The 25779-nt window shown below is 35.4% G+C and overlaps 1 protein-coding gene across 5 annotated transcripts in view; it reads left to right on the plus strand.

Annotated features, from left to right (window-relative positions):
* Nucleotides 1-25779, plus strand: part of CCDC91 (coiled-coil domain containing 91) — a 419640-nt gene that overhangs the window by 293608 nt on the left and 100253 nt on the right. For all 5 annotated transcript variants that reach the window (XM_081249365.1, XM_081249363.1, XM_081249362.1 and 2 more), the window contains 3 exons: nucleotides 13875-13967; nucleotides 14056-14124; nucleotides 21537-21713. In XM_081249365.1, coding sequence (XP_081105491.1) covers nucleotides 13875-13967; nucleotides 14056-14124; nucleotides 21537-21713 — 339 coding nt within the window. The remainder of the gene's footprint in view (nucleotides 1-13874; nucleotides 13968-14055; nucleotides 14125-21536; nucleotides 21714-25779) is intronic.

A 25779-nucleotide genomic window follows, 5' to 3' on the forward strand; every position in this document is an offset into this window, starting at 1 on the left:
GTGTGTGTGTGTGTAGGTGTATGTATGTGTACATATATAAAATTTTTATCTTTGTTCCCTGCTCCCAGTGTCTTCCCTCTGATTGGGGGAACCATTTTAATGTGTCCTTATTTGAATGTGTTCTTGTAATCTGTGTGTTATTATTTTGTGTGCATGTATTTTTATTTTATAAAAATTTTATTATGTACAGAATGCATTGTTTCCTGTGCTTCTAAGAGAAATCCACTGAACATTTTGCTTAAAAAATCTAAAACTGTTGCTATACGTGCATGTAAATACTATCCATTACTATGTATAAATTGAATTTCTTTTTCTAAATTGCAGAATCCGTGGTATGAATTCACCTTTTTCTTCTATCCACTCACCCATAATGGACATCTAGGTTGTCTCTTAACTCTTCACCAACCCAGAAACTTTTATGTGCCCTTATAAGGTGCAAGAAAAAAAAAAAAACAAACGCAAAAGGTCTGTTCATCTATCTATTCTTATCATCATCTCCATCCAAGAGTGTAACTGCTGTATGGTAGGCCATGCAGATGTCTAATTTAACTAAGTGCTGCCAGTTTGTTCTCCAGAGTGGTGGTGACACGGCTATCGTCCTGCCAGCGATGCACAGGTTCCTACATCCCCATTTCTCCCCAAAGACCTAGCATTGTCCAGCTTCTAACTTTTACCTTTTTTTTTGGCTGCACTGTGAGGCTTGCAGGATCTTAGTTGCTGGACCAGGGATCAAACCTGGGCCCGTGGCAGTGAAAGCACCAAGTCTCAACCACTGGACCACCAGGGAATTCCCAAATTTCTACTTTTTTTAATAAGCGATAGATACCTCATTCTTAACTTAAATGTCTTATCATAAGTTTGTTAACTTTGGGGATTAACTTTTCAATAAATTACCTATTCATTAACCTTTTTTTTATTAAATTGAGTTTGATCTATTTTTCTTGTCAGTTTGCAGGGGTTCTTTGTAAATTGAAATATTAATCCCTAAAGGTTTTTAGATAAAACAAATTTCTTTCATCTGTAAATGGAATACTAACTTTGTTCTTAGTATCTATTGCTAAAAAAAAAATCCCTTATTTTGATGTAACCAATTAATTATTTTTGCCTTGTGGTTTCTACTAAATTTCTTTAAGAATTTCTTTATTGTCCTTACAGCCAAAAGCTTATTTGTACATGTTTTTCTTATTAACTTTATAATTTACCTTTCATGTTTTGGTATTTTAACCCTGTAGTCTTACTTTGTTTATAATGTTAGATAAAGATTCAGTATCTATTTTCATGTTTCTCCCTAAAATGAGCCACTTTTCCTAGTAGCATATACTTAAGGAGTCTGGTTCCTGGTTAAAAACCTGTATGTGATTTTTTTCAGGTCTGATTCTAGGCAGTTACAAAGGCTTTACCTGGCAGGTCTCAGAGGGACAGTGCATTGTAGCCTTTGAAGGGTGCTGCATTCTAGTATTCAGGCCCCACTGCTGGCCATGCTCTTCACACAGCTGCACTTCTGCCTCAGGTGCCTTCCTTCCTAATGCTCTTTATCTGAGGCCCTGGGCAGAACTCTTCTTCAGGTGCTTCTGCCCAGGCCTCCTTAGTGGGAGGAGGAGAGAGAAACTTAGACACTCCTCCCCACTCTGACCCAGTCTTCAGTACTTTTCCTCTCCTCGTCCTGCTTGCCTTTTTTTCCCTCCCACCCCAGGGTCCATAAAACATCCAGAGACTTTTGTTCAGTGCTCCTGCAGCAGTGTGATTCACCTGGCCTTCACCTTGTGCTCAGTTCCACGGAGTCAAGGGGTTTTAGCCACTTGCTTATACCAGACCAGTAAGTGATTAAAGCCTTCTTTATTACTCTCATTTTGGCTCATCTTTGCTTAATCAGCAACTCCGACACCTGGGTTTGCTCTCTTCAGCTCAACCGAGCTGCTGAAAACACTAAGGCCATGGATCTCAAACTGTAGTTCTTGAGCCAGCAGCTTCAGTATCAGCTTCACTTGGGCACAGTTGGAAATGCAAGTTCCCTAGCACTACTGCAGACTACTGAATCCAAAACTCTGCTCTTGGAAGACAATAAATTGAAGAGTCACTTTTGTTACCAGGGAAAGAATATTCCCCTCCTATCAAAATCTGAAGCAGGAATACATAATTTAATAATATAAGATAGCTTGCAATTGAATTAAAAAGTTACATTGCGCACTTTAAACTTACACAGTGTTATATGTCCACTATATCTCAATAAAGATGAAAAAACTTTAAAAAATAAACTCTGCTCTTGGACTGATCAATCTCTTAACAAATCCTTCAGGTGATTCTGATACATGCAAAAGTTTGAGAACCACTGAACAAACAGTTTACCCTTTATACATTGTTTTTTTGTGGTGCTTCTTTATCGTATATTAAGTTCCCATGTATACATGGGTCTGTCTCTGAGCTTTCTATTCTCTTGCACTAATCTGTTTATTTTTGTATAAATAACATACTATTTTTATTACTATGTTTTATTACAGTGTGGTATATGTTAATATGTGGTATGGCAAACCTCTGCTCTTTCTTCTTGATGATTTTTTTCTTTCAACATTTTAAATATTTCACTCTCTTTTAGTTTGCATGGTTTCTGAAGAGAAATCTACTGTCATTCTTATCCTTTTCCTCTTGTAAGTAAAGTGTGTTTTTCCCCCCTCTGGCTTCTTCCAAGATTTTCTCTTTTTCTTATTTTTACCCTGCTATTTGAATATGATCACATAGGTGTAGGGGTTTTGTGGGGGTTTTTTGGTGTTCATCTTACTTGATTTTCTCTATGCTTCCTGGATCTGTGGTTTGGTATTTGTTACTAATTTTAGAAAAATCTTGGCCATTATTACTTCAAATATTTCTTCTGCTTTATTCTTTCTTCTCCTTTTGGTATTTCAATTACACATATGTTATGCTTTTTAAAATTGTCTCATGATTCTTGACTGTTCTGCTCTGTGTTTTTGTTTTCCTCCCCTCCTCCCCCACTTTGTACTTAAATCTAGGAAGTTTCTATTGACCTATCTTAATGCTCATGATTCTTTCCTTGGTTAGGTTGACTCTACTGGTGAACCCATCAAAGGCATTCTTTTCTTCTGTTTTGACTTCTAGTATTTCCCTTTGTTTCTTCCTTAGAGTTCCCATCTGTACATTATCCACCTGTTCTTGCATGTTATCTTCTTTTTCCATTAGCTTCCTCAACATATTAATCATTTTTATTTTAAATTTCCAGTCTGATAATTCAGAAATCTCTGTCATGTCTGAAACTGATTCTGATGCCTTTTTTTTGTTCCCTCAGAATTTTTAGCCTTTTAGTATGCTTATAATTTTTTTGTTAAAAGATAATTTTGTATCTATGTATGGTGAGCGATGTTAGATTTATTGTAGTGATCATTTCTCAGTATATGCAAGTATCAAATCAATACACTGAATACCTGAAATTAATATAGTGTTATATGTCAGTTATACCTCAATTAAAAAAAAAGATGAACATGTTGTAACGTGTAATCGGAATAGAGGTAAATAGACTCTTAATGGGAGGTTTTGTTAATTTGTTTGGAAGTGAGTAGCTGTGTTTAATATTTTCTGTTGCTGTAAGTTACCAGAGGGTTCAGATTCCTTAAAGGTTTCTGTTTTTGTCTCCCCTGTTGTCTTTGGCTTCCCTAAGAACTCCTTAGAAGAGTCTGCGTCTTACAGCTCTTTCAACTGTTATGCACTATAATATACTAGAACCTTATTGGTTTGTTGATATAAGGCATTGGGGAGGGGAAGTATTCTGTAATCTTACGATTAAATCTTCATCTTTTAGTGAGCCCGTGACCTTCACAAGTGTTTGCTGGCTTTTTCCCCCCTCCTTTATGTGAGCCAGGAAGGCTAGAGGGAGCTGGAATCCTGGTAAGGCCTTTTGCCCAGGTGGAAGGTTCATAAGGTTTTGATAAAGTCTTTTCACCTAAAGAATAGGCTTTTGTTATGGAGAATGCTCTAGGCATAATTCACAGTGGTTATAATAATTCACACTTTTTCTACTCCCCTCAACAGAACCATGAGGGGAAATTTCTGGGCTCTTCATACTGAAATTCTGATGGGATTTCTGGGGGGAGAATCCATAAAAGTGTGTGGAATCCCTAAGCCATCAGCTCTCAAGAGTTCTCACTGTCACACATCCTCACTCAGCCTCCAGCAGTTCCTCAAATTTACCATTCAAGCACCTACCAGTTTATATCTCCAGTAGCTTCTGCTCTAGGTAAGATGATTTTAGCTGTGACTCACTGGATTTCCTAGTTGTAAATTTGGGGGGTGGGGTGGGATTTGCTCTGTCCCAGTTCTCTGATAGACCTAAGGCATGTCATTGATCTTTAGTTTGTTTCAGCTTTTTTTCTTGTTTTAAGAATCAGGGTGATCTTCCAAGCTCTTTACATGTCAAAGCTGAAACCAAAAGTGTGAATATACGTTTTCATTATCTACTTTAGCAAGTTTGTTTTAGCCATCAAATCTTTTCTTAGATTAAATCTTCTATTGCAGACTTTTCTTACAAACAAGACCAATAAAGGCATAGTGACTCTAGTTGAAATGGAGATGGAGATGTCTAGTACTCTTTTGGACAGAATTTGAAAACTGTTGGTCCCTACCATAAGCTGATCAGGACCAGGGTTGAACCCTTCTGAATATTCTATTATTTTTTGTCAAGCATTCTATCTGTAACTGATGTTAGAACTTAAAATTGCATTTTTCATTATATAATATACTCATTCATGATCATTCACAGTGTTTACCATGTGTCCTCATATGCTTCATATATATATATATATATATATATATATATATATATATATATATATATATAGTTTATTTGGGGGGAAATAATGGAGTATGTTGTATTTTTAAATACATATTTTATAAGACTGGAGAAAATAAAATATTCTGCTTAAAAAAATCACCCTCATCGTCTAGGGAATATGTTTTTCTTGTATATGGAAGAGAAAGAGTCATTGTTTTTTATTTTCTATATTCTTTCTCTAGATGGATGTGTAATATTTTAAGAAAATATGCCAAAGGTGTTTGATGTGATTACTTCATTTACCATCAAAAAGATATTAAAGATGTGATAATCTTTCCCAAGGTGTTATTCACCAAATCTGCATTTCATGATAATTATAAGGTTTGTGTGAGAAAATTGCCAGACTTTTTTAAGTCTTCCAACTTCAGAGTCTTAAAACTTTCAGCTAAATTTTGAGGAGTGGGGCTGGGAGTCTGATATATAATTCTTTTTATTGACTTTCCAATTTCTGTCATGTTATATATGCTGCTGACCTGTTTTTCAACTGAACCAGTAATTTAGTCCATTACTGGTCTGTGTAAATCTTAGCCACAGCTATTTCCCAAGGTGGTTTTGGGTCTAACGAGTGGTTGGTGTTGATGTCCAGCAGGAAATCTTGCAAACCAGATGACTGGTGTGGTTCAAACTGTAACCTTGTTAAAGCATTGGTCAGATTGCACTTAGAGTTATTTAATTAGTTTCCCAATAATATTTGTGTACAATTTTTAGGTGACCACTACTTTTTTTTTCTTTCATCATAGTACAGAAAAGGACAGTTGCTTGTTGTTATCAGAGTCATATATTAACCCAATACTTTTTTTTCATTAAGTTATCTTTAGGCAGGCATTTTAATAACCGTTAGAACTTCACTTGAATACGAGTACCTATAATGGTATTGTCAACTTAAATTGAAAGTTTTCAATGTATTAGGCAGTCCAATAGAAAAGTTTTTTTAAAGTATAAGAACATTTTCTGCCTTCAAGAAACTAAGAGCCTTATTATGGGAGACACCTATAAAATAAATTATAATAAAATATAATAAACAATAGTGATAGAAACAAAATATTCTGGGATTATAGATAAGAGAGCAGGCAATTCATTCTGAGTTTTCAAGAAAGAATTCAAAAGAGGTAACATTTTAATGGGAAAAGATTTTGACTGGAAGAGAAAGTAAGTCCATTTTAAGGGACAAAAATAGTATGAGTTAAAAATTAATTTAAAGTGTATGTGTATATTTTTCTTCAAGTTTATTGAAGTGTAATTCACATAAATAGAATCTACCTTCTTAGGTGTACCATTCTTTGTATTTTGACGGACCTGTACAGTTTCACAACTACCACCTAAAACAAGATTAAAATTAAACATTTCCATCACCCCCAAAAAATCCTCTCATGTTCCTTTGTACTCAGTATATACATGTATTTTTAGTAGAATTTTTGAGTGGAAAGTCAACTTATACATTATTTCTTTCATGGAATGTGCTTGTGATGTTGTATCAGAAAAGTCATTGCCTTTCAGTTCATCTAGGTTTTCTCCTAGGTCATCTTCTAGGAGTTTTATAAGTTTTGCATTTTAAATTTAGGCCTATGATCCATTTTGAGTTACTTTTTGTGAAGAGGGTAAGGTCGCTGTCTAGATTCATATTTTTGCATGTGGATGTCCAGTCATTCTAGCAACACTTGTTAAAAAGACTATCTTTATAACATTGTATTGCCTTTGCTCCTTTGTCAAAGATCAGTTGACTGTATTTATAGGGGTCTATTTCTGAACTCTGTTCTGTTCCATTTATCTCTTTGTCTATTCTTTTGCCAGTACCGCACCATTTTTATTGCTGTAGCTTTACAGTACATCTTGAAGTCAGACAGTATCAGTCCTCCAACTTTGTGCTTCTTCAGTATTGTGTTGGCCATTCTGTTTTGTTTGTTTTGTTTTTTGTCTTTCCATATCTTTAGAATCAGTTTGTCAATATCCACAAAATACCTTGCTGGGATTTTGATTGAGATTGCATTGTGTTTATAGATCAAGTTGGGAAGAACTGACATCTTGACAACATTCAGTCTCCCTTTCATGAACATGAAATATATTTTGATTTATTTAATTGTTCTTTGATATCTTTCATCAGAATTTTGTAGTTTTTCTCATATAAATCTTGTACTTTTTTTTTTTTTTTTTTTTTTCTGTACGCAGGCCTCTCACTGTTGTGGCCTCTCCAGTTGTGGAGCACAGGCTCCAGATGCACAGGCTCAGTGACCATGGCTCACGGGCCCAGCCACTCCGTGGCATGTGGGATCTTCCCGGACTGGGACACGAACCTGTGTCCCCTGCATCGGCAGGCGGACTCTCAACCACTGCACCACCAGGGAAGCCCAATCTTGTACATATTTTGTTGGATATATACCTAAATTTTTCATTTGGGGGATGGTAATGTAAAGTGTATTGTGATTTTAATTTCATAGTGTTTGCTATGTAGGAAAGGGATTGACGTTCGTATATGAATCTTGTATACTGCAACCTTATTATAATTGCGTATTAGTTTCAGGAATTTTTTTGTCAATTCCTCAAGATTTTCTACAAAGATGATCATGTCATCTGTGAACAAAGACAGCTTAATTTTTTCTTCCTTTTTATTTCCTATTTTTACACTATTTCATTAACTAAGACTTCCAGTACAATGATGAAAAGCTGAGGTGAGAGACATCGTCCTTGCCTTCTTCCCCAGTTTTTGCTTCATCTCTTTATATCACTCCCTCAGGTTAAAGGCCTGTTTAAATAGGAGGAATAACCTATTTGCTTACATTTTTCATGCCTATTAGAAATTATATCTATTTGGGTGAAATAAATCTAGTATAGCTTATCTTTAGTCTTATTTTATTCACTTTAAGAAGTTTACTAATATTATTGAGTTTGTGGTAACTGCGTAGATTTAATCCCATAGGTCATCTTATTTAGGTTTTCTTTCCAAACAGTATTTAATATGTTGACCCATGAAGAGATGAAACAGCTGTGTGTGACTCACTTTATATTAAGATGTTTATTAAATTTATTAAGTGTCTTTCAAGTCATGTTAAATGGAGGCTTATAGACCTTTAAGACCATCCTACCAGATCACTTGATCTTTTTCAATGTTTGTGCTTTCTAGAAAGTGAAAGAAGATACTTGTTGAGTTTGCTTTATAGAATACATACTACACACACACCACACACATATAAAGTAATGTGAAGTTTGTGGACCTGTGATAAATGGATAACAGTATACCTGAACATGAGCTTCTCTGATTGCTTAGTCTAAAATTTGATACACAAAAAACTACGTATGATTGTGATTAAATCTGTTTACAGTATCTCCTATGACTCACATTACAGGAAAGAGGAGATTTTTTTATATTTCTTTTTTTTTTTTACAGGAATCAAGTAAAAACCACAGAACCTCTATATTTATATTTGAGTCTATATCAAACATTTTTCTCTTGGAAAAAGTTCTTCCAAAAGAGGGGAAAAGCATAACCCATTTCTGAGTGCCTTTGTTTTAAGCTAAATTTCAAAGGATTGTCCTTGATACCCTTATATTAAGCAGCTACTCTGTAAGATTACCTGGACTCTGTGGTTTGCATTTATTTCTTCAATTTGCTTTAAAAATTACTAAAATTTCAATATAATTTTAAGAAGCAATCAATAGAATATTTTAGATAAACAAATTATAATAAACTCTTCACTGTTCTTGAATGAGATTTACTGGTTTAGATTTCAATTAATTTTCATAGTGCCTCTCAAAATGTTGTAAGGCTATGTCTTGCAAATTCTGTAGAAAGTATCTCTGTTTCAAAATTATAAATATTTGAAAAGAGTCGTATGATAAATGTTTTCATTGGTTCAGTTTCGGCTCTGAGGTATGTAACAAAAGGTGTTCAGAACATCCTCACCTTGGAATGGTCAGCTAGTAAGGTACAAAAGAATGTACTATCTCTTATATCATCAAAATCCATGTGTGCCATTTCCAGGGTGCTGAATGTTAATTGAGACAATTAAGCAATTCTCTGTTGAGGAAGATGGCAGAAGTAATACAGGCAATCTCCAGATATGCTTTATACTTTATTTTAGATATAATAAAGGGAGTCTGAAACCTTTTTGGCCAAAGGTCGATACTTTATAATTTCTAGCTTATTGTGATTAAATAACTAAAATAATATCTGGCCCAGAGAGGAAAGGCATTGCTACTTCTGGAAGAATATGTCAATGAACAAACCTCAAATCCAGCGCACCTTCTACTACCGTCCCCTATAAAAGCTGCAAAAAAGAGCTCCAATCATTTTCCTTCTTGTACAGACAATACTAGTAATAGTTGAAAAGGAGTAGTTATAGTATCAGAAGTAAAAGCATTTGTAAAGATGTTCAACTTGCTCAGTCAATAGTGAAATGCAAATAAAAACCACAGTGAGTTTGCCAAGATGACTATAGTAATAATAATTTAAAAAGCAGAAAATAAAATATTGTAAAGAATATGGAAAGATTGGAACCTTTGTACATTGCTGTGTTGCGAATATTATTTATTGATACTTGTATGTGAATGTTTAGCAGCATTATTCATAATTGCTGAGAAGTGGAAACAACTCCAGTGTCCCTCAACAGGTGAATAGATAAATAAAAGTGGTATGTATGTACAGTGGAATATTATTCAGCCATAAAAAGGAATGATGTTCAGATACATACTACAACACTGATGAACCTTGAAAACATTATACTGAGTGAAATAAGCCATATACAAGGGACAATTACTGTTTGATTCCATGTATATGAAGGATCTAGAATAGGCAAATTCATAGAGATGAAAGGTAGATTAGAGGTTGCCAGGGGCTGGGATGAGGAGGAATGGGTTATTGCTTAATGGGCACAGAATTTCTGATGAGGATTATGAAAAAATTTTGAAATAGTGATGATGGTTGTATGGCATTGTGAGTATAATTAATACCACTTGTCCACTTCAAATTGGTGAAAATGGTAATTTTTGTTATATATTATATATCTTACCAAAATATATAAAGGAAGTACAAGTAGTAGTGTAATAATAGCACTTAACATTTAAATTTTACTATTTAACCGGCACTGTCCTGAGGTGTTTATATGTCATAAACTATGTTTCTCACTGTAGACATATTTTATCCACAAATAGTTAATATTAGTAAATAAAAGGCAAGAATATTGTACTGTAATAATTGAGGTCTTAATTATTATGGCCACCTTTTCTTTTATTGCCATCTGTTCCTGTAAAAGCACTTATAATTAGTTGGACCTCCAATGCCCCGTGGATACTGAGAGATAACTGTATTTTTTTCTATTAGAAATTTTTATTTAAAATTTGTATATTTTTAAAAGTTTATTTCTACTTATTTATTTCCAAATCATATTTGGTACTTCCTACTTTTAAAAAGTTACGTGTGTTTTGGGAAAAAATTAGTTGTTATGGTATTTGTTGAAGAAAATTTATTTTATAAAATAGTTCTGCAAGTCAAATATAAGAAAATATATTTGTTTCATGGATTGTCTATTAGACATTAATGTCCATGAGAGCAGCATTCCTGGAAACTAGTACACTGTCAGGTGTTGGTACACACCAAGCAAATATTTCTTGTATAATGGTTGGGAAAAAATGCATTTGCAAATTTATAAATTTACATAGAGAGATGGACAAGTTGATAGGGAAATGATATGTAATAATTTACAAATTAGTATATGAGGGTAAACTTTCCTTTAGGACAATTTAATTTAAAAATAAGATATTAAAATATATAGTTGAATTTCTACCATGAAGATTTATGATTTAATTTATAATTTAAACAATTTTAAGAAAGAAAAGACCAATAGAAAATCAACATTTATAGGATATTGTTCCAGTGGAACAGTTTCCTTAGTTAGCTGCCGTTATAGTCCATGATTCTGTTCTCTAGGATCATCTCCCTCATCCCTTGTCCTGCTATTGTTTGTAATTTGGTATTTTCTCTCTGGAGTACAGTTTGAAGGTATGCATCAAAATATAAAACATGCTGAATTTTCAACCTGCTCATAGTGCTTCTAGGAATTTTTCATAAGACTGTAATTCACAAGTTCACAAAGATGCATGCATAAAAATCAAGATTTTTTTAAAACAAATATTGCAGACAACATAAATGTGTGTAGATAGCACAATGATAAAATGTAAATTTAATTTCATAAAAATAGCATAGTTGTATTTATATAGAAATATGTCAGTACCTTTCTTGAGTGCAAAAGATTACAGAACAGTATTATAAACATATTATATAAAATGTTTATGTATATCTACGTATTTAAATACACAGAGAGCTCTCCAGAAGGTTGTTTGTCTAAGTGCCATCAGTGATTTTCTTTGGGTAATGGAACCCTGGATGATTTTCACTTCTTTACATTTTTCACGATGAATGTATGTGATTCTTACAAAAACATTATATTTTATTGAACTTTATATGGTTCTTCTTTTTTTTTTTTTTTTGCGGTACGCGGGCCTCTCACTGTTGTGGCCTCTCCCGTTGCGGAGAACAGGCCAGACATGCAGGCTCAGCGGCCATGGCTCACAGGCCCAGCCGCTCCACGGCATGTGGGATCCTCCTGGACCGGGGCACGAACCTGTGTCCCCTGCATCGGCAGGCGGACTCTCAACCACTGCACCACCAGGGAAGCCCCTATATGGTTCTTGATTAGCCACTTGTGGATCCTTCACTTTACAAATTAACTGTTTAAGACGTAAACTTTTGCCACACCATTCAGCATCTTTCTGAGTCATCTTTCCTAATATCAATTGATACTTATTCAAGAAATTATCTTATTTTAATTATATTCTGAAAAGAACAAAATCAAAAGCATAGATTATTCAAATTCTTTTAAAGCAAATGGAAGTGAGGTCTTACCAGACATACTACTTATATTATGTAGCTTTAGTAACTAGGTAATAGTGGCACTGCTTTTATCTATTAAGTGATTACTACTGCTGAACATGAGTGTGCCGATATAATTATTGCTGAAGCTCTTCATCTGAGAGCTGGTAAATTACTTAGCCTCTCTGGGTCTCAGATCACTCATCTGAAAATGAGAAAGAATGTCATCTGATTTAGCAGTCTGTTGTGTTTAATATGGTACAACCACATGTAAAGCACTTTTAACAGCATCTGAAACTTTGAAGTGGTCAAAAAAAGTTAGCTATTTTTATCTATCTAACTATCTATCTATCTATCTATCTAAAGTAAAGTCAGTCACCTTGTATTCTCTCAAGTAGATCTATGCTTTTACTTAGGGTATATTTTATGTAGGATGCTTCTTTCAAATGATAATGTGAGGTTTATTTTGCCTCAAACAAGCTCAAAAATAGTCTTCTATTATAGTGTACTGTCAGAATTAAGAAATGAAGCTCAGGAATGAATTTTCTAAGCATTGCATTGTCATTTTTAGCTAATGTTATCCTCTTTGACTAGTTCTTGTTGGACCCCTGGAAAAGCATGGCCTACTTATAGTTAATTACTTATTGATTAGTCTGACATTAATATAACAGTTCATTTTAAGAAGAAATCATTTTCAAAATTATTGATGATTCTGAGAAGTTTATTTTGCAGTTTAATTCCAATAATTTTTACTTGTTCTGTTTTTGTTATGTTTACTCCCATCGCAAAGCCTAAATTGAATATTTTCAGTCTCATATGAGAATTGTATTATATTTATCATTTTGAAGTCTAATTATTTGCCTGATAAAACACATTTTATCATGCGTGTTTTATAAATAGGATTAGGTATTGTTTCTGACTATGAAATTCTGTGCGCATCTAGACTTTCAAAGAATACAACATTAAAGTCTCAGTTATTATTACATATCATATGATAAGCCTACTGATTTATTAGTCAAATTCTTTTCACAAATTCATATGGTACCAATAATTTCCCATCACCATGTCATGATTTATATCACAGTTTGGATTTGCTTTTTAAGAAAAACCACATTTTTGTAATTTTTCTTGTTTTCTTGAAACATAAAGATAAAAAATAACATTAAAATTAAAAACAGGAATAATAGATTATCTTAACTTTCTAACTATTTGGTCACTTACTCTCAATGTAGACTGCCTGCCTAAAAAATGTTTTAAATCAGAACAACTTTGAATGACATAGATCTGTTTTAAAATATTGGGTGTCAGAGTTGGTTTATATTTAAAGGAGGCTTCTATGTAAATGGCATTCTAAATCTGAGAAAATATCTAACTTGCCTTTAGTAACTGAATGAGAAATCTATGTGCGTAAGAATATATATGTATATGTATGTATGTATATGTATATGTATATATGTTTTGTTTTTCCTAAGAGCACTGTTCAGAACAAGTATCTGGCTTATCTATATTGAAGATATTGAGGCTACAAATGTTCAACTTCCTTAAGAAAACTTTGTTCAAACTCCAAGTGTCTAGTCCATGATAATTAGCTGATGGCTCTGTGTGCTTTTCCATTCGTACATTGGAATAAAAATAAATACATGAACTTTATATTCTTTAACATTAGCTATCACATAATATTCCTTTGACCGTTTTCATAGATTTATTTTTTTGAATCTATGGTAAAATCTTGAGATGAGAACAGTCATCTTTCAATTTCTGTAACAGTGCTTTACTAGAAACACAAATAATCTGTTAAGATAATTATTCATCAGGTAAACATCAGTTATAATCTGATTGCTCTCTTACTGCAAGCTAATAATAATTTTAATGAGTAAATTTTCCAAATTTAATTTTAGGAAAGGACATTTTATCATTTTCTGATTCACTTCATATTTGGAATGTTTTTAAATTAGATCTCATGTCATGTACTTTATTGAGTTTGGGGGCGAAAAAGTATATCTTGACTGATGGAAGAAAGGTGAATTCAGGTTTTTTGGCTCCTAAGCCTTCATTTTAGCAAACTTTCTTGTTTCCTCTAGTAACTACTTCAAATGAATTCTACCAGATGTTCTCCGTGTTGATAGATTATCAGGCTCAGAGCCATAATCATAATGCAGTTATCTTTCCTTGTAGCATCAGAGGCTCCTTGAAATGCTTGCCACAGAGAAGGAAGTGTTAAAAGAAAAAATAAAGGAAGCTTTGACTCAGCAATCTCAAAAACAGAAGGTAATACTTTAAGTTTGCTTGGACTGTGGAAAGAATGTTCTGTTACCTCAAATAATACTTTAATGTCTAGCTGTCTTATCATTTTCAGGAAATATTGGAAAAATGTTTGGAGGAAGAAAGGCAAAGAAATAAAGAAGCATTAGTATCTGCTGCAAAGGTATTTCTCTCTGAAAAGTTTATTCAGTAGCTTAATTTCAATTATAGTTCTACTTTTGTTATGTTTACCCCCACCTCAAAGCCTAAAATGAATGTTGTTGGTCTCATATAAGAATTGTTTTTGTCATCTTTATGTCTAATTATTTGCCTGGTAGAGACCCATCAATAATAATCAGTTTCTTTGTAAATAAGTGGAATTAACAAACTGAGTTCATTAATGGTATAGTCAATCTACTTTTAAAAATATTTCATTCCAGAAAAATCAAAAAATTTTTTTCTTCTTCTACTGTTCATATTCTTGTTAAATTTACATTACACAAGATAATGATGATGTTGAAATGCTTTACATTTAGATTATTAATCACTTGTTTAAAATAATATATCTACATAGGAACACTAATATCTACTTGGTATTTGACAGATATCATACAAGTAATGAGTGTGTGTGTGTATGTGTGTATGTATGTATATATGTATGTATGTATGTATCAAGGTATGTGGTTTTTAAAGTCAACTTTGAAATAGATGATCTGGGTAGTATATTCATAGATGTTAAATATATGTATACTAATATATACATATGTTGACCTGAAATATACTGTCAGATATTTGTCCAGCAAAAATGGGTTTATTCAGGATTAGGACAGAATTGCAATTTGGGGTCTGCAACCATGGCGAGCCATGTACAAGTTCCCACATGGCAAGGAGAACACTTTTTTTTTTTTTTTGTGGTACGCGGGCCTCTCACTGTTGTGGCCTCTCTCGTGGCGGAGCACAGGCTCTGGACGCGCAGGCTCAGCGGCCGTGGCTCACGGGCCCAGCTGCTCTGCGGCACGTGGGATCTTCCCGGACCGGGCCACGAACTCGTGTCCCCTGCATCGGCAGGCAGACTCTCAACCACTGCGCCACCAGGGAAGCCCCAAGGAGAACACTTCTATAGAGAGGAAAGGAAGTTGTGAGGGCTACAGGAAATACAGAGTCCATGGCTTTCCATTGGCTGAGTCACTGCAAGGAAAGGAGAGGAGTCTTTCTTCTTCCTGTTGGTCTCTACTATAGTTGCAGGGCATGAGAGTTCCCCCTTAGATAGATCTCCTGACACTATTTAATTGAGATTTCTGTTTATGAATTTTTTTACATTTTCCCCTTTGATCAAGACCTTTTTCTGAAAGCACCACTGATCAAGAATCAAGGTTTCTAGTTTTAGCTCTTTTTGTCCCTCAATTTCTGGGTGTGGTGTCTCATGTCAGAGGGAAAGTGCAGATTGGAAGACTATTGCAGTCACATTCAAGTAACAAGGAGGGGTAGGAGGGAGACCTCTTAGGCAGTTTTCTGAAGTCCATATGTTATCAAGATTATAGACATTGGAGATCATCTGAAGTGTTATGTCATCATCAAAGGTTTGGTGACAGACTTCTAAGAGGCCTGGCCTGGGTATCTTGGGAAAGCTGTTTCATCAGATGTCATCTGCTTCATTTCTGGGAAATCTTTACTTTCAAGTCACCAGATGATGTACAGGTCCAGTCAGGGTTAGGTGCTTTCCTTAGGTGTGTCATGTGAATCCAAGAGTCTGTTCCTTGTTGTTTGGTGGCACAAGGGTTGGTTATCAGTGCCTGATAGGGGCCTCTACAGTGAGGTTGAAGAGCATTCTTTTGGAAGTGTCTTTTCCAATAGACAAAATCGCTAGGTTGCAAGATGTGATGCTTAAGGTCATCATCTCCCAAGGGCGCACTGTGAAAAGATTGCTCTACCAGGGCATGGTTATTTTTAATGGAAACAACTAAGCCTTTGCAATATTGGAGTATCTCTCCTTTTATCAGTTGTGGGTCAAAAGAGGCAGGAGCCAAGTGCATTGGGTATCCTGTGACCATCTCAAAGGGTGAGAGTTTACGAGTTCCAAAAGGAGTGGATCTGGGATTTAGAAGGCCAACAGAAATGCTTTTGGCCAAGGTATTTGGAGGGCCTCTACAAATTTTTCTAACTGAATCTTAATAATGCTGTTAATGCATTCAACTGAACCAGAGGACTGAAGGTGATAAGCATAGTGAAAACGTTGTAAAACTGGCCAAACAGCGCAAACTTGTTGAAGCACCTAGCCAGTAAAATGGATTTCTAAATCACTATGATGTTTGAGAGGAACTCCTCAGGCAGGGACAATCTTTTCCAAAAGTACTTTAGCCCCAGAAGAGGGAGTAACCGGTCTGCAAGGGAAGGCTTCTTTCAGTCCACTATGAAATCTACAGACCATGACTAAAACATGAAGTTCATTAGCGATCCCCACTGTTTGAACCACAGCATGGGCTGCTTTATAGTAGTGGGGTTGAACACTGAGATTGTGCCTTCAGTGTCAGAACAGGAAGAGGTTCATCCTCAATCAGGAGAAATATTTCTCCACGCTGATTAAGAGGGAGAACTGGGAAGAGCCCCTATATAATTCCTCAAAGCCCTGTTATTGAGAATTGAAAGGACAGTGGAAAGGCTGGTTAGAGGACTGAAGGCACTCAAACACTTAAATTTGTAACAGTCTTTCCCAGTGTCCTGGCTTTTTGCAATAATAGCAGAAACTGGGAAAGTTTTGATTTCATTCAGGAATCTTCATTTGCTGGATTTGAAGATTAAGAAATATGGTGTTCTTCCTTTTAGGTGACTCATGTGGAGTGTGAGAGAGCTGGTTTGCTAGATTAATTAAGTCTGAAATAGAGATAGTTTTCTGTTTCATCCTAGTTCTTTTTACTAAAAGGGAAAATGTCCCAGTCCAGCCCATTAATAACACAGTTAAAAGCTGCCCGGGTGGAATCAACATCTGAGGGAAGACGAGAATTTTCTTTAAAAGCAGTCTGAAGTCATATAGTAGTCATGAACAGGTCCATCCAGTGTTTGTGTGCAAGCCTGAATTCTGTTCCAATCAACAGGCTTTGGTAAAGCCCTAGGAATTGCTCGATGAAGCCACCTAGCGATTGCCTGAGCCTGACCATATAAGTTAGACCTTTCAGGATTTTCCCAATTAGCAGTTTTCATCCTATGCTCGGCCTGGCCTTAACCAACAAGTATATGAACCAACTGATATGAGTCAGACAAACAAGGTTGATAAGTTTGAATGACTATATTAAATTCCTCAGCAAATCTGTGAGGATCTTTGGTTTACTTTGGGAAAATATTTGACTGTGGCTTGCAGTTCAGCTTTAATCCAGAGAATATAGGAAATTAAGAGTTTAACTTCTGGATCCTCAGAAGGCTTAATTTTATAGGGAAAAATTCTGAAAAGTTCAGAGGGAAAGGGGGTGGGAAGAGTTTTAGAGAAAAGGAGAAGATTGACAGGATAATTAGTATGGGGTGTAGAGGAGGCATCAGCGGCATAGAAGGGTGGGAGGAAGATGGCGCCAGAGGCACAGTCTGGCCATGAGGATGCAAGGATGAGAGACGAGATGGTACCAGAGGAAGCCAAGGAAGAAGAACCTGAGGCTTTGGGAGCCATTTCATCTTTCTTTAACTGTTGGTTTGCCTCAGTTAATCTTAAAATCTTATTTTGCAGAGAGAGAGTTTTAGGCTTCTGATAATACTGGAAAGCCTTAAGATACCAATCGAAATAGGCATACCACTTAGTTCTGGAAATTTTTGAGCTATTGTGATCTAATTCAGTTTTAAGGAAATTAAGTTTGGGGATTTCAAAAGTTTCCCATAATGGCCACTGATATTTTAACTTGCCTTTGGTCAGGTCGGTCCTTTTAGTCAGAAGTGGGCATGAAGGGGTAGGGACTATGGTTTTTAAATATCAGTTTGGCTGGAGTCCCTGTAGGGGTAGCGCCCTCAAAATACTTAGTTAACTGCGATCCCATTTCTCAGAGGTTTTTCTCTAGAATAAAAGAACAATTTTCAAACAGCTTAAATAACTTACAGCTCAAAAAGTTTGCAAACTAATACCAGCCAGTTCTAAGGAGGCAGCTTGGTCCTAGAGGAGACAGGCTAAAGGCTTTTACAGGCAAGTTCCAGAGAATAGCCCCTTCCAAAGGAATAGGCTGAAGGCTGAAAAACCAATACACTTTTCAGTGGAAGTCCCTATTCCCAAAGGAATGGGCTGAAGGCATTTCCAGCCAGCTTCGGTTGAAACAGTCCTATCTCAAAATCAGACCAAAGTTCCAAATGCATGCAGAACAAGGCCTTAGCCAGAAAGACGAAACCTTAAAATAGATTCTGAATAAAACCTGGAGAGCTTCAAACACAAAGAGGGCATGAGCTTGGATCTAGGAGAAAGACGTACCTTCAAACTCCAAGGTCAGCAAGAAAGCAGTGAGCGACAGTGGGCTCAGTTGTGGGTACCACATCTGTTCAATAGCCCCAGAGCCTTCGGAGGTCTTCTCTGGTCCTATAGGGACCACCAAAGTGTTGACCTAAAATAAATAGACTTCCAGATATTTCTCCAGCAATAATGAGTTTATTCAGGAACAGCAGAGAATTGCAGTTTGGGGTCTGCAACCATGGTGAGCCACGTGCAAGTCCCCATACAGCAAGGGAGAATGCTTTATCAAGGGGAAAAGGAAGTTGGGAGGGCTGTGGTAAACAGAGTCCAGGGCATTTCATTGGCCGAGTTCTTGCCAGGGAAGTAGAGGAGTCTGTCTTCTTCCTGTTGGGCTCTGCCATTGTCAAAGCACTTATAAGGTGAGAGCTCTGCCTTATGGTCTCCTGACACTATTTAATTGAGGTTTCTGTTTATTAATTTTTTAGCACAAATATAGCACTGAGTGTTGAGTTTGGGATTTAGATTTAAATTTAGTAAACGAACGTTGAAAGTCTCATAGGTACAGATCACTGTGCTGAGGTGGAAGTTCAAGAATGAACACGATTTTGTCTTTTTCTTAAAGAATTTACAATCACGTAAAAAAAATATTGTTTATGTACTAATAAGGTAAGAAGGAATGCATTAAATTATTATGAGTATATAGATAGTATTTCCATGGCATTCATAGGAGGGTTTTTTTGTTTTGTTTTGTTTGTTTATTTATTTATTTATTTGGTTGCGCTGGGTCTTAGTTAGTTGCGGCATGTGGGATCTAGTTCCCCTACCAGGAATCGAACCCGGGCCCCCTGCATTGGGAGCACAGAGCTCTAGCCACTGGACCACCAGGGAAGCCCCCCATAGGAGTTTTTAACAATAAATTACTTTTGAACTGAGCCTTGGAGGATGGCTAACATTCTGAAGAGTGAGTTTGAATTTTATTCCATAGGTAAGTAGAGACACATAGAAATTTCTGAGTATAGGTGCATCATAATGGTAACTGACATTAATTTTTGGGAAATTGGAGCAAGAAAGGCCAAAGGCAGGGAAAGAATTAACAGAGTGCATCTGAAGTTTGCATAAGAGATAGTGAGTGGCAGAAATAAAGTAGTAGTAGTAGCTTGGAAAGGAATGAAATAGGCAAATTCTAGAAGTAGTTAGGAGATAGAGTCAACATGTTTGGTGTGGATGAGGTGGCCAGTTTGTGAACTGCCAGAATATTCAGCAGCAACATAGAAAGTAATACTGTTTCCTTGGTATAGAGTTTGAGCTGCCTGTGATATATCTAGATGATAAAGTCAAGTAGGCAGCTAAATCTACATGACATTTACAGCTCAGTAGATGGGAATCTCCTGAAGATATTAATATGGGTTAGTATGATTTTTTGTTTGTTTTTTGTTTTTTTGTTTTCCAGCAGAGAGTTGGTAATAGTAGCCATGGAAATTATTGTCATGTATAATTACCTCAAAGGAGTAACAAGTAGAGTAACAACTGGTCCAAGTTCTTAGCCCTGAAAGAACTCCAAAATTTAAAATCCAGAGGAAGGAAGAAGTTACAAAGAATTGAACTGAAAAGACTCAGCAAAATGCATAGGAGAAATATAAGCAGCAGGCTCTCATGAAAACCAAGAAAAGAGAGGGCTTCACAAAGTCAGAAATAATCAACTATATAGAATGTTGCTTTGAGGTCATGAATGTAAGGATTAAAACAAAGAATATCGTTTGGTTTAAACAACATGGAAGGCATTGGTGAACATAGTAAGAGAATAATTTAGGAGAAGAATTGTGCAATAAAACAGGAGTTCAAAAAATGGTGACTGTCAGCTTTAATGACTTTTGTCAAATTTGGTTGTGAACTGGAAGCAAGAAAAAAAGTGGTAAGTCTCTCAGGAGTAGGAAGTCCATGGACTTTACTATGTACGATGGTTTTCTTGAGGAAAATTCTTGTGCAGCTGTTTGAGTTGCAACTGAAATAGGCTCTTTTTTTTTCATTGAACGCCATTTTACTGTATTAGTAGGGTTATACAGACTTTAGTATTTGGCAGACATTTTGTCCAAAATAAGCAGAGTGAGCCCAGCACCTTAAGGACAAAAACTGACAGTTCTTGTTGCCAATGATAAAATTCGAGCTTTAAAAAAAAAATTAGAATTTTAGAAAATTTATTTCTACTTTTTAATAAAGACTCTTCTGATGAGATTGATGGTGTTATTAACAAAAATGTGGCTTTTTTGGTTATAATATAGTGAAATGTGTCAACATCTGGAGGAGATGCATAAGTCATTGAATCAATGTTTGCCAAATAAAAAATGTTTAAAAAATACATAAAGGATTCATTCAAAATGCAAGAAAAGATTGTAATGTAACAGAGTACAAAAAATTCATTGACATGATTTTATTTTTCTTATTGCAACTTACCGTTAAGAACTACCCCTTGTTAAGTTTTGGTATGGAATCAGAAAGAATATCTACAGTAATCTCAACTGGCTACTAAATAATTCTCGCTTTTCTTCTACATATATTTGTGAGGCTGGGTTTTTCTTATATACTTCAACTAAAAATATCATTACAGATTTAATACAGAAGGCAGGTATAAGAATCTAGGCTCTCTTCTTTAAGTCAGATAGTAAGGAGGTTTACAAACATTCTTCTCACTTTTTAATTTTGGAAAATGTAGTTATTTTTCATAAAATACAGTATTTATTAATATATAATGCACTTACTGTTATTAATTATAAATGAATTAATAAAGTATTTTTATTTTCTCTTGGTTTGAATATCTAATACAGTAAATCTTAATATGTATAACCCATGTAAACAAAAGCTCTTAGAAGTCCTCTATAATTTTTAAGAGTATAAAGAGATCCTAAGACAAAATAGTTTGAACACTGCTACTTTAGGCCAAGACTTGGTTTCTTTGAAGTTTAGAAATGCCATGGAAATAAGTTCGTTATTTGTGTAAAAACAAATAATTAATTTTATTTTACAGCAGTTATTATGTATGAGTAAAAAAAAACAATGTCAGAAATAAACCCTATAAGATCAAAATTTTGAGTTTTTTAGGTTAACTCAAGTCTGTCTTATTCCAGGAACTATTGTGGTCACTCATTCAAATATTTTTGTTTTGGTCATTATTTGTTTTGAAGCTTGAGAAAGAAGCGATGAAGGATGCAGTTTTAAAAGCTATAGAAGAAGAAAGAAAAAATTTGGAAAAAGCCCATGCAGAAGAAAGGGAGTTATGGAAGACTGAACATGCAAAAGATCAAGAGAAAGTATCTCAGGCAATTGAAAGAGCTATACAAGAGCAAAGAAAAATTAATCAGGTTAGTAAAATTAGTTCTTTATAAATATTTTTTTTTCTTATTTTTTGCAAAATAAAGTAGCTTTACTATTATTTTATCTTACTTAAAATAATCTTACTGGGCATAATTATTTTACTTTTGAGTATAATACTTTAACTGAAAAATTTTTACTATATCTCTACTTTTCACTTTTTTTTCTTTTAGTTTCTTTTTTTAACGTCTTTATTGCAGTATAATTGCTTTACAATGGTGTGTTAGTGTCTGCTTTATAACAAAGTGAATCAGTTATACATATACATATGCCCCCATATCTCTTCCCTCTTGCGTCTCCCTCCTTCCAACCCTCCCTATTCTAGGTGGTCACAAAGCACTGAGCTGATCTCCCTGTGCTATGCGGCTGCTTCCCACTAGCTATGTATTTCACATTTGGTAGTGTATATATGTTCATGCCACTCTCTCACTTTGTCCCAGCTTACCCTTCCCCCTTCCCGTGTCCTCAACTCCATTCTCTAGTAGGTCTGCGTCTTTATTCCCGTCTTGCCCCTGGGTTCTTCATGACCATTTATTTTTTTTTATTCCATATATATGTATTAGCATATGGTATTTGTTTTTCTCTTCCTAACTTACTTCACTCTGTATGACAGACTCTAGGTCCATCCACCTCACTACAGATAATTCAATTTCATTTCTTTTTATGGCTGACTAATATTCCATTGTATATATTTGCCACATCTTCTTAATCTATTCATCTGTTGATGGACAATTAGGTTGCTTCCATGTCCTGGCTATTGTAAATAGAGCTACAATTAACACTTTGGTACATGACTATTTTTGAGTTATGGTTTTCGCAGGGTATATGCCCAGTAGTGGGATTGCTGGGTGGTAAGGTAGTTCTATTTTTAGTTTTTTAAGAAACCTCCATACTGTTCTCCATAGTGGCTGTATCAATTTGCATTCCCACCAACAGTGCAAGAGGGCTCCCTTTTCTACACATCCTCTCCAGCATTTATTGTTTGTAGATTTTTTGATGATGGCCATTCTGACCGGTGTGAGATGATATCTCATTGTAGTTTTGATTTGCATTTCTCTAATCATTAATGATGTTCAGCATTCTTCCATGTGTTTGTTGGCAATCTGTATATCTTCTTTGGAGATATGTCTACTTAGGTCTTCCACCCATTTTTGGATTGCATTGTTTCTTTTGGTGATATTGAGGCGCATGAGCTGCTTGTAAATTTTAGAGGTTAACCCTTTGTCAGTTGCTTCATTTGCAAATATTTTCTTCTGCTCTGAGTGTTGTCTTTTCTCTTGTTTATGGTTTCCCTTACTGTGCCAAAGCTTTTAAGTTTCATTAGGTCCCATTTGTTTATTTTTGTTTTAAATTCCATTTCTCTAGGAGGTGAGTCAAAAAGGATCTTGCTGTGATTTATGTCATAGAGTGTTCTGCCTATGTTTTCCTCTAAAAGTTTGATAGTGTCTAGCTTTACATTTAGGTCTTTAATCCATTTTGAGGGGTTTTTTTGTGTGTATGGTGTTAAGGACGTCCAAATTTCATTCTTTTACATACAGCTGTCCAGTTTTCCCAGCACCACTTATTGAAGAGGCTGTCTATTCTCTACTGTATATTCTTGCCTCCTTTATCAAAGATAAGGTGACCATAGTGCATGGGTTTATCTCTGGGCTTTCTAGCCTGTTCCATTGATCTATATTTCTGTTTTTGTGCCAGTAACATACTGTCTTGATTACTGTAGCTTTGTAGTATAGTCTGAAGTCAGGGAGACTGATTCCTCCAGCTCCATTTTTCTTTCTCAAGATTGCTTTGGCTATTTGGGGTCTTTTGTGTTTCCATACAAATTGTGAAATTTTTTGTTCCAGTTCTGTGAAAAATGCCAGTGGTAGTTTGATAAGGATTGCATTGAATCTGTAGATTGCTTTCGGTAATAGACTCATTTTCACAATGTTGATTCTTCCCATCCAAGAACACGGTATATCTCTCCATCTATTTGTATTATCTTTAATTTCTTTCATCAATGTCTTATAATTTTCTGCATACAGGTCTTTTGTCTCCTTAGGTAGGTTTAATCCTAGATATTTTATTCTTTTTGTTGCAAAGGTAAATGGGAGTGTTTTCTTAATTTCACTTTCAGATTTTTCATCGTTAGTGTATAGGAATGCAAGAGATTTCTGTGCATTAATTTTGTATCCTGCTACTTTACCGAATACATTGATTAGCTCTAGTAGTTTTCTGGTAGCAATTTTAGGATTCTCTATGTATAGTATCATGTGATCTGCAAACAGTGACAGCTTTACTTCTTTTCTGATTTGGATTCCTTTTATTCTTTTTCTCTTGCGATTGCTGTGGCAAAAACTTCCAAAAATATGTTGAATAATAGTGGTGAGAGTGGGCAACCCAGTCTTGTCCCTGATCTTAGTGGAAATGATTTCAGTTTTTCACCATTGAGGACGATGTTGGCTGTGGGTTTGTCATATATGGCCTTTATTATGTTGAGGGAAGTTCCCTCTATGCCTACTTTCTGCAGGGTTTTTATCATAAATGGGTGTTGAATTTTGTCAAAAGCTTTCTCTGCATCAATTGATGATCATATGGTTTTTCTCCTTCAAATTGTTAATATGTGTATCATATTGATTGATTTGCATATATTGAAGAATCCTTGCATTCTTGGGATAAACCCCACTTGATCACGGTGTGTGATCCTTTTAATGTGCTGTTAGATTGTTTGCTAGTATTTTGTTGAGGATTTTTGCATCTATGTTCATCAGTGATATTAGCCTGTAGTTTTCTTTCTTTGTGACATCTTTGTCTGGTTTTGGTATGAGGGTGATGGTGGCCTCATAGAATGAGTTTGGGAGTGTTCCTCCCTCTGCTATGTTTTGAAAGAGTTTGAGAAGGATAGGTGTTAGCTCTTCTCTAATTTTTTGATAGAATTCAGCTGTGAAGCCATCTGGTCCTGGGCTTTTCTTTGTTGCAGGATTTTTAATCACAGATTCAATTTCAGTACTTGTGATTGGTCTGTTCATATTTTCTATTTCTTCCTGGTTAATTCTCGGAAGTTTGTGCATTTCTAAGAATTTGTCCATTTCTTCCAGGTTGTCCTTTTCATTGCCCTAGAGTTGCTTGTAGTAATCTCTCATGATCCTTTGTATTTCTGCAGTGTCAGTTGTTACTTCTCCTTTTTCATTTCTAATTCTATTGATTTGAGTCTTCTCCATTTTTTTCTTAATGAGTCTTGCTAATGGTTTATCAATTTTGTTTATCTGCTCAAAGAAACAGCTTTTAGTTTTATTGATCTTTGCTATCGTTTCCTTCATTTGTTTTGCATTTATTTCTCATCTCATCTTTATGATTTCTTTCCTTCTGCTAACTCTGAGGTTTTTTTATTCTTCTTTCTCTAATTGTTTTAGGCATAAGATTAGGTTGTTTGGGCTTCCCTGGTGGCGCAGTGGTTGAGAGTCCGCCTGCCGATGCAGGGGACACGGGTTCGTGCCCCTATCCCGGAGGATCCCACATGCCGCGCAGCGGCTGGGCCCGCGAGCCATGGCCGCGGAGCCTGTGTGTCCGGAGCCTGTGCTCCGCGACGGGAGAGGCCACAGCAGTGAGAGGCCCGCGTACAGCAACAACAACAACAACAAAAAAAAAAAAAAAAAAAAAAAAAAGATTAGGTTGTTTATTTGAGATGTTTCTTGTTTTCTCAGGTAGGATCGTATTGCTATAAACTTCCCTCTTAGAACTGCTTTTGCTGCATCCCATAGGTTTTGGGTGGCCGTGTTTTCATTGCCATTTGCTTCTAGGTATTTTTCGATTTCCTCAGTGATCTCTTGGTCATTAAGTACTGTATTGTTCAGCCTCCATGTGTTTGTATTTCTTACAGACTTTTTCCTGTATTTGATATCTAGTCTCATAGAGTTGTGGTTGGAAAAGACACTTGATACAGTTTCATCTTCTTAAATTTAGCAAGGCTTGATTTGTTACCCAAGATATGATCTATCCTGGAGAATGTTCCATGAGCACTTGAGAAGAGTGTGTATTCTGTCATTTTTGGATGAAATGTCCTATAAATATCAGTTA

Source organism: Mesoplodon bidens, assembly GCF_964165515.1.
Source record: "Mesoplodon bidens genome assembly, chromosome: 11".
Classification (NCBI taxonomy): Eukaryota; Metazoa; Chordata; class Mammalia; order Artiodactyla; family Ziphiidae; genus Mesoplodon; species Mesoplodon bidens.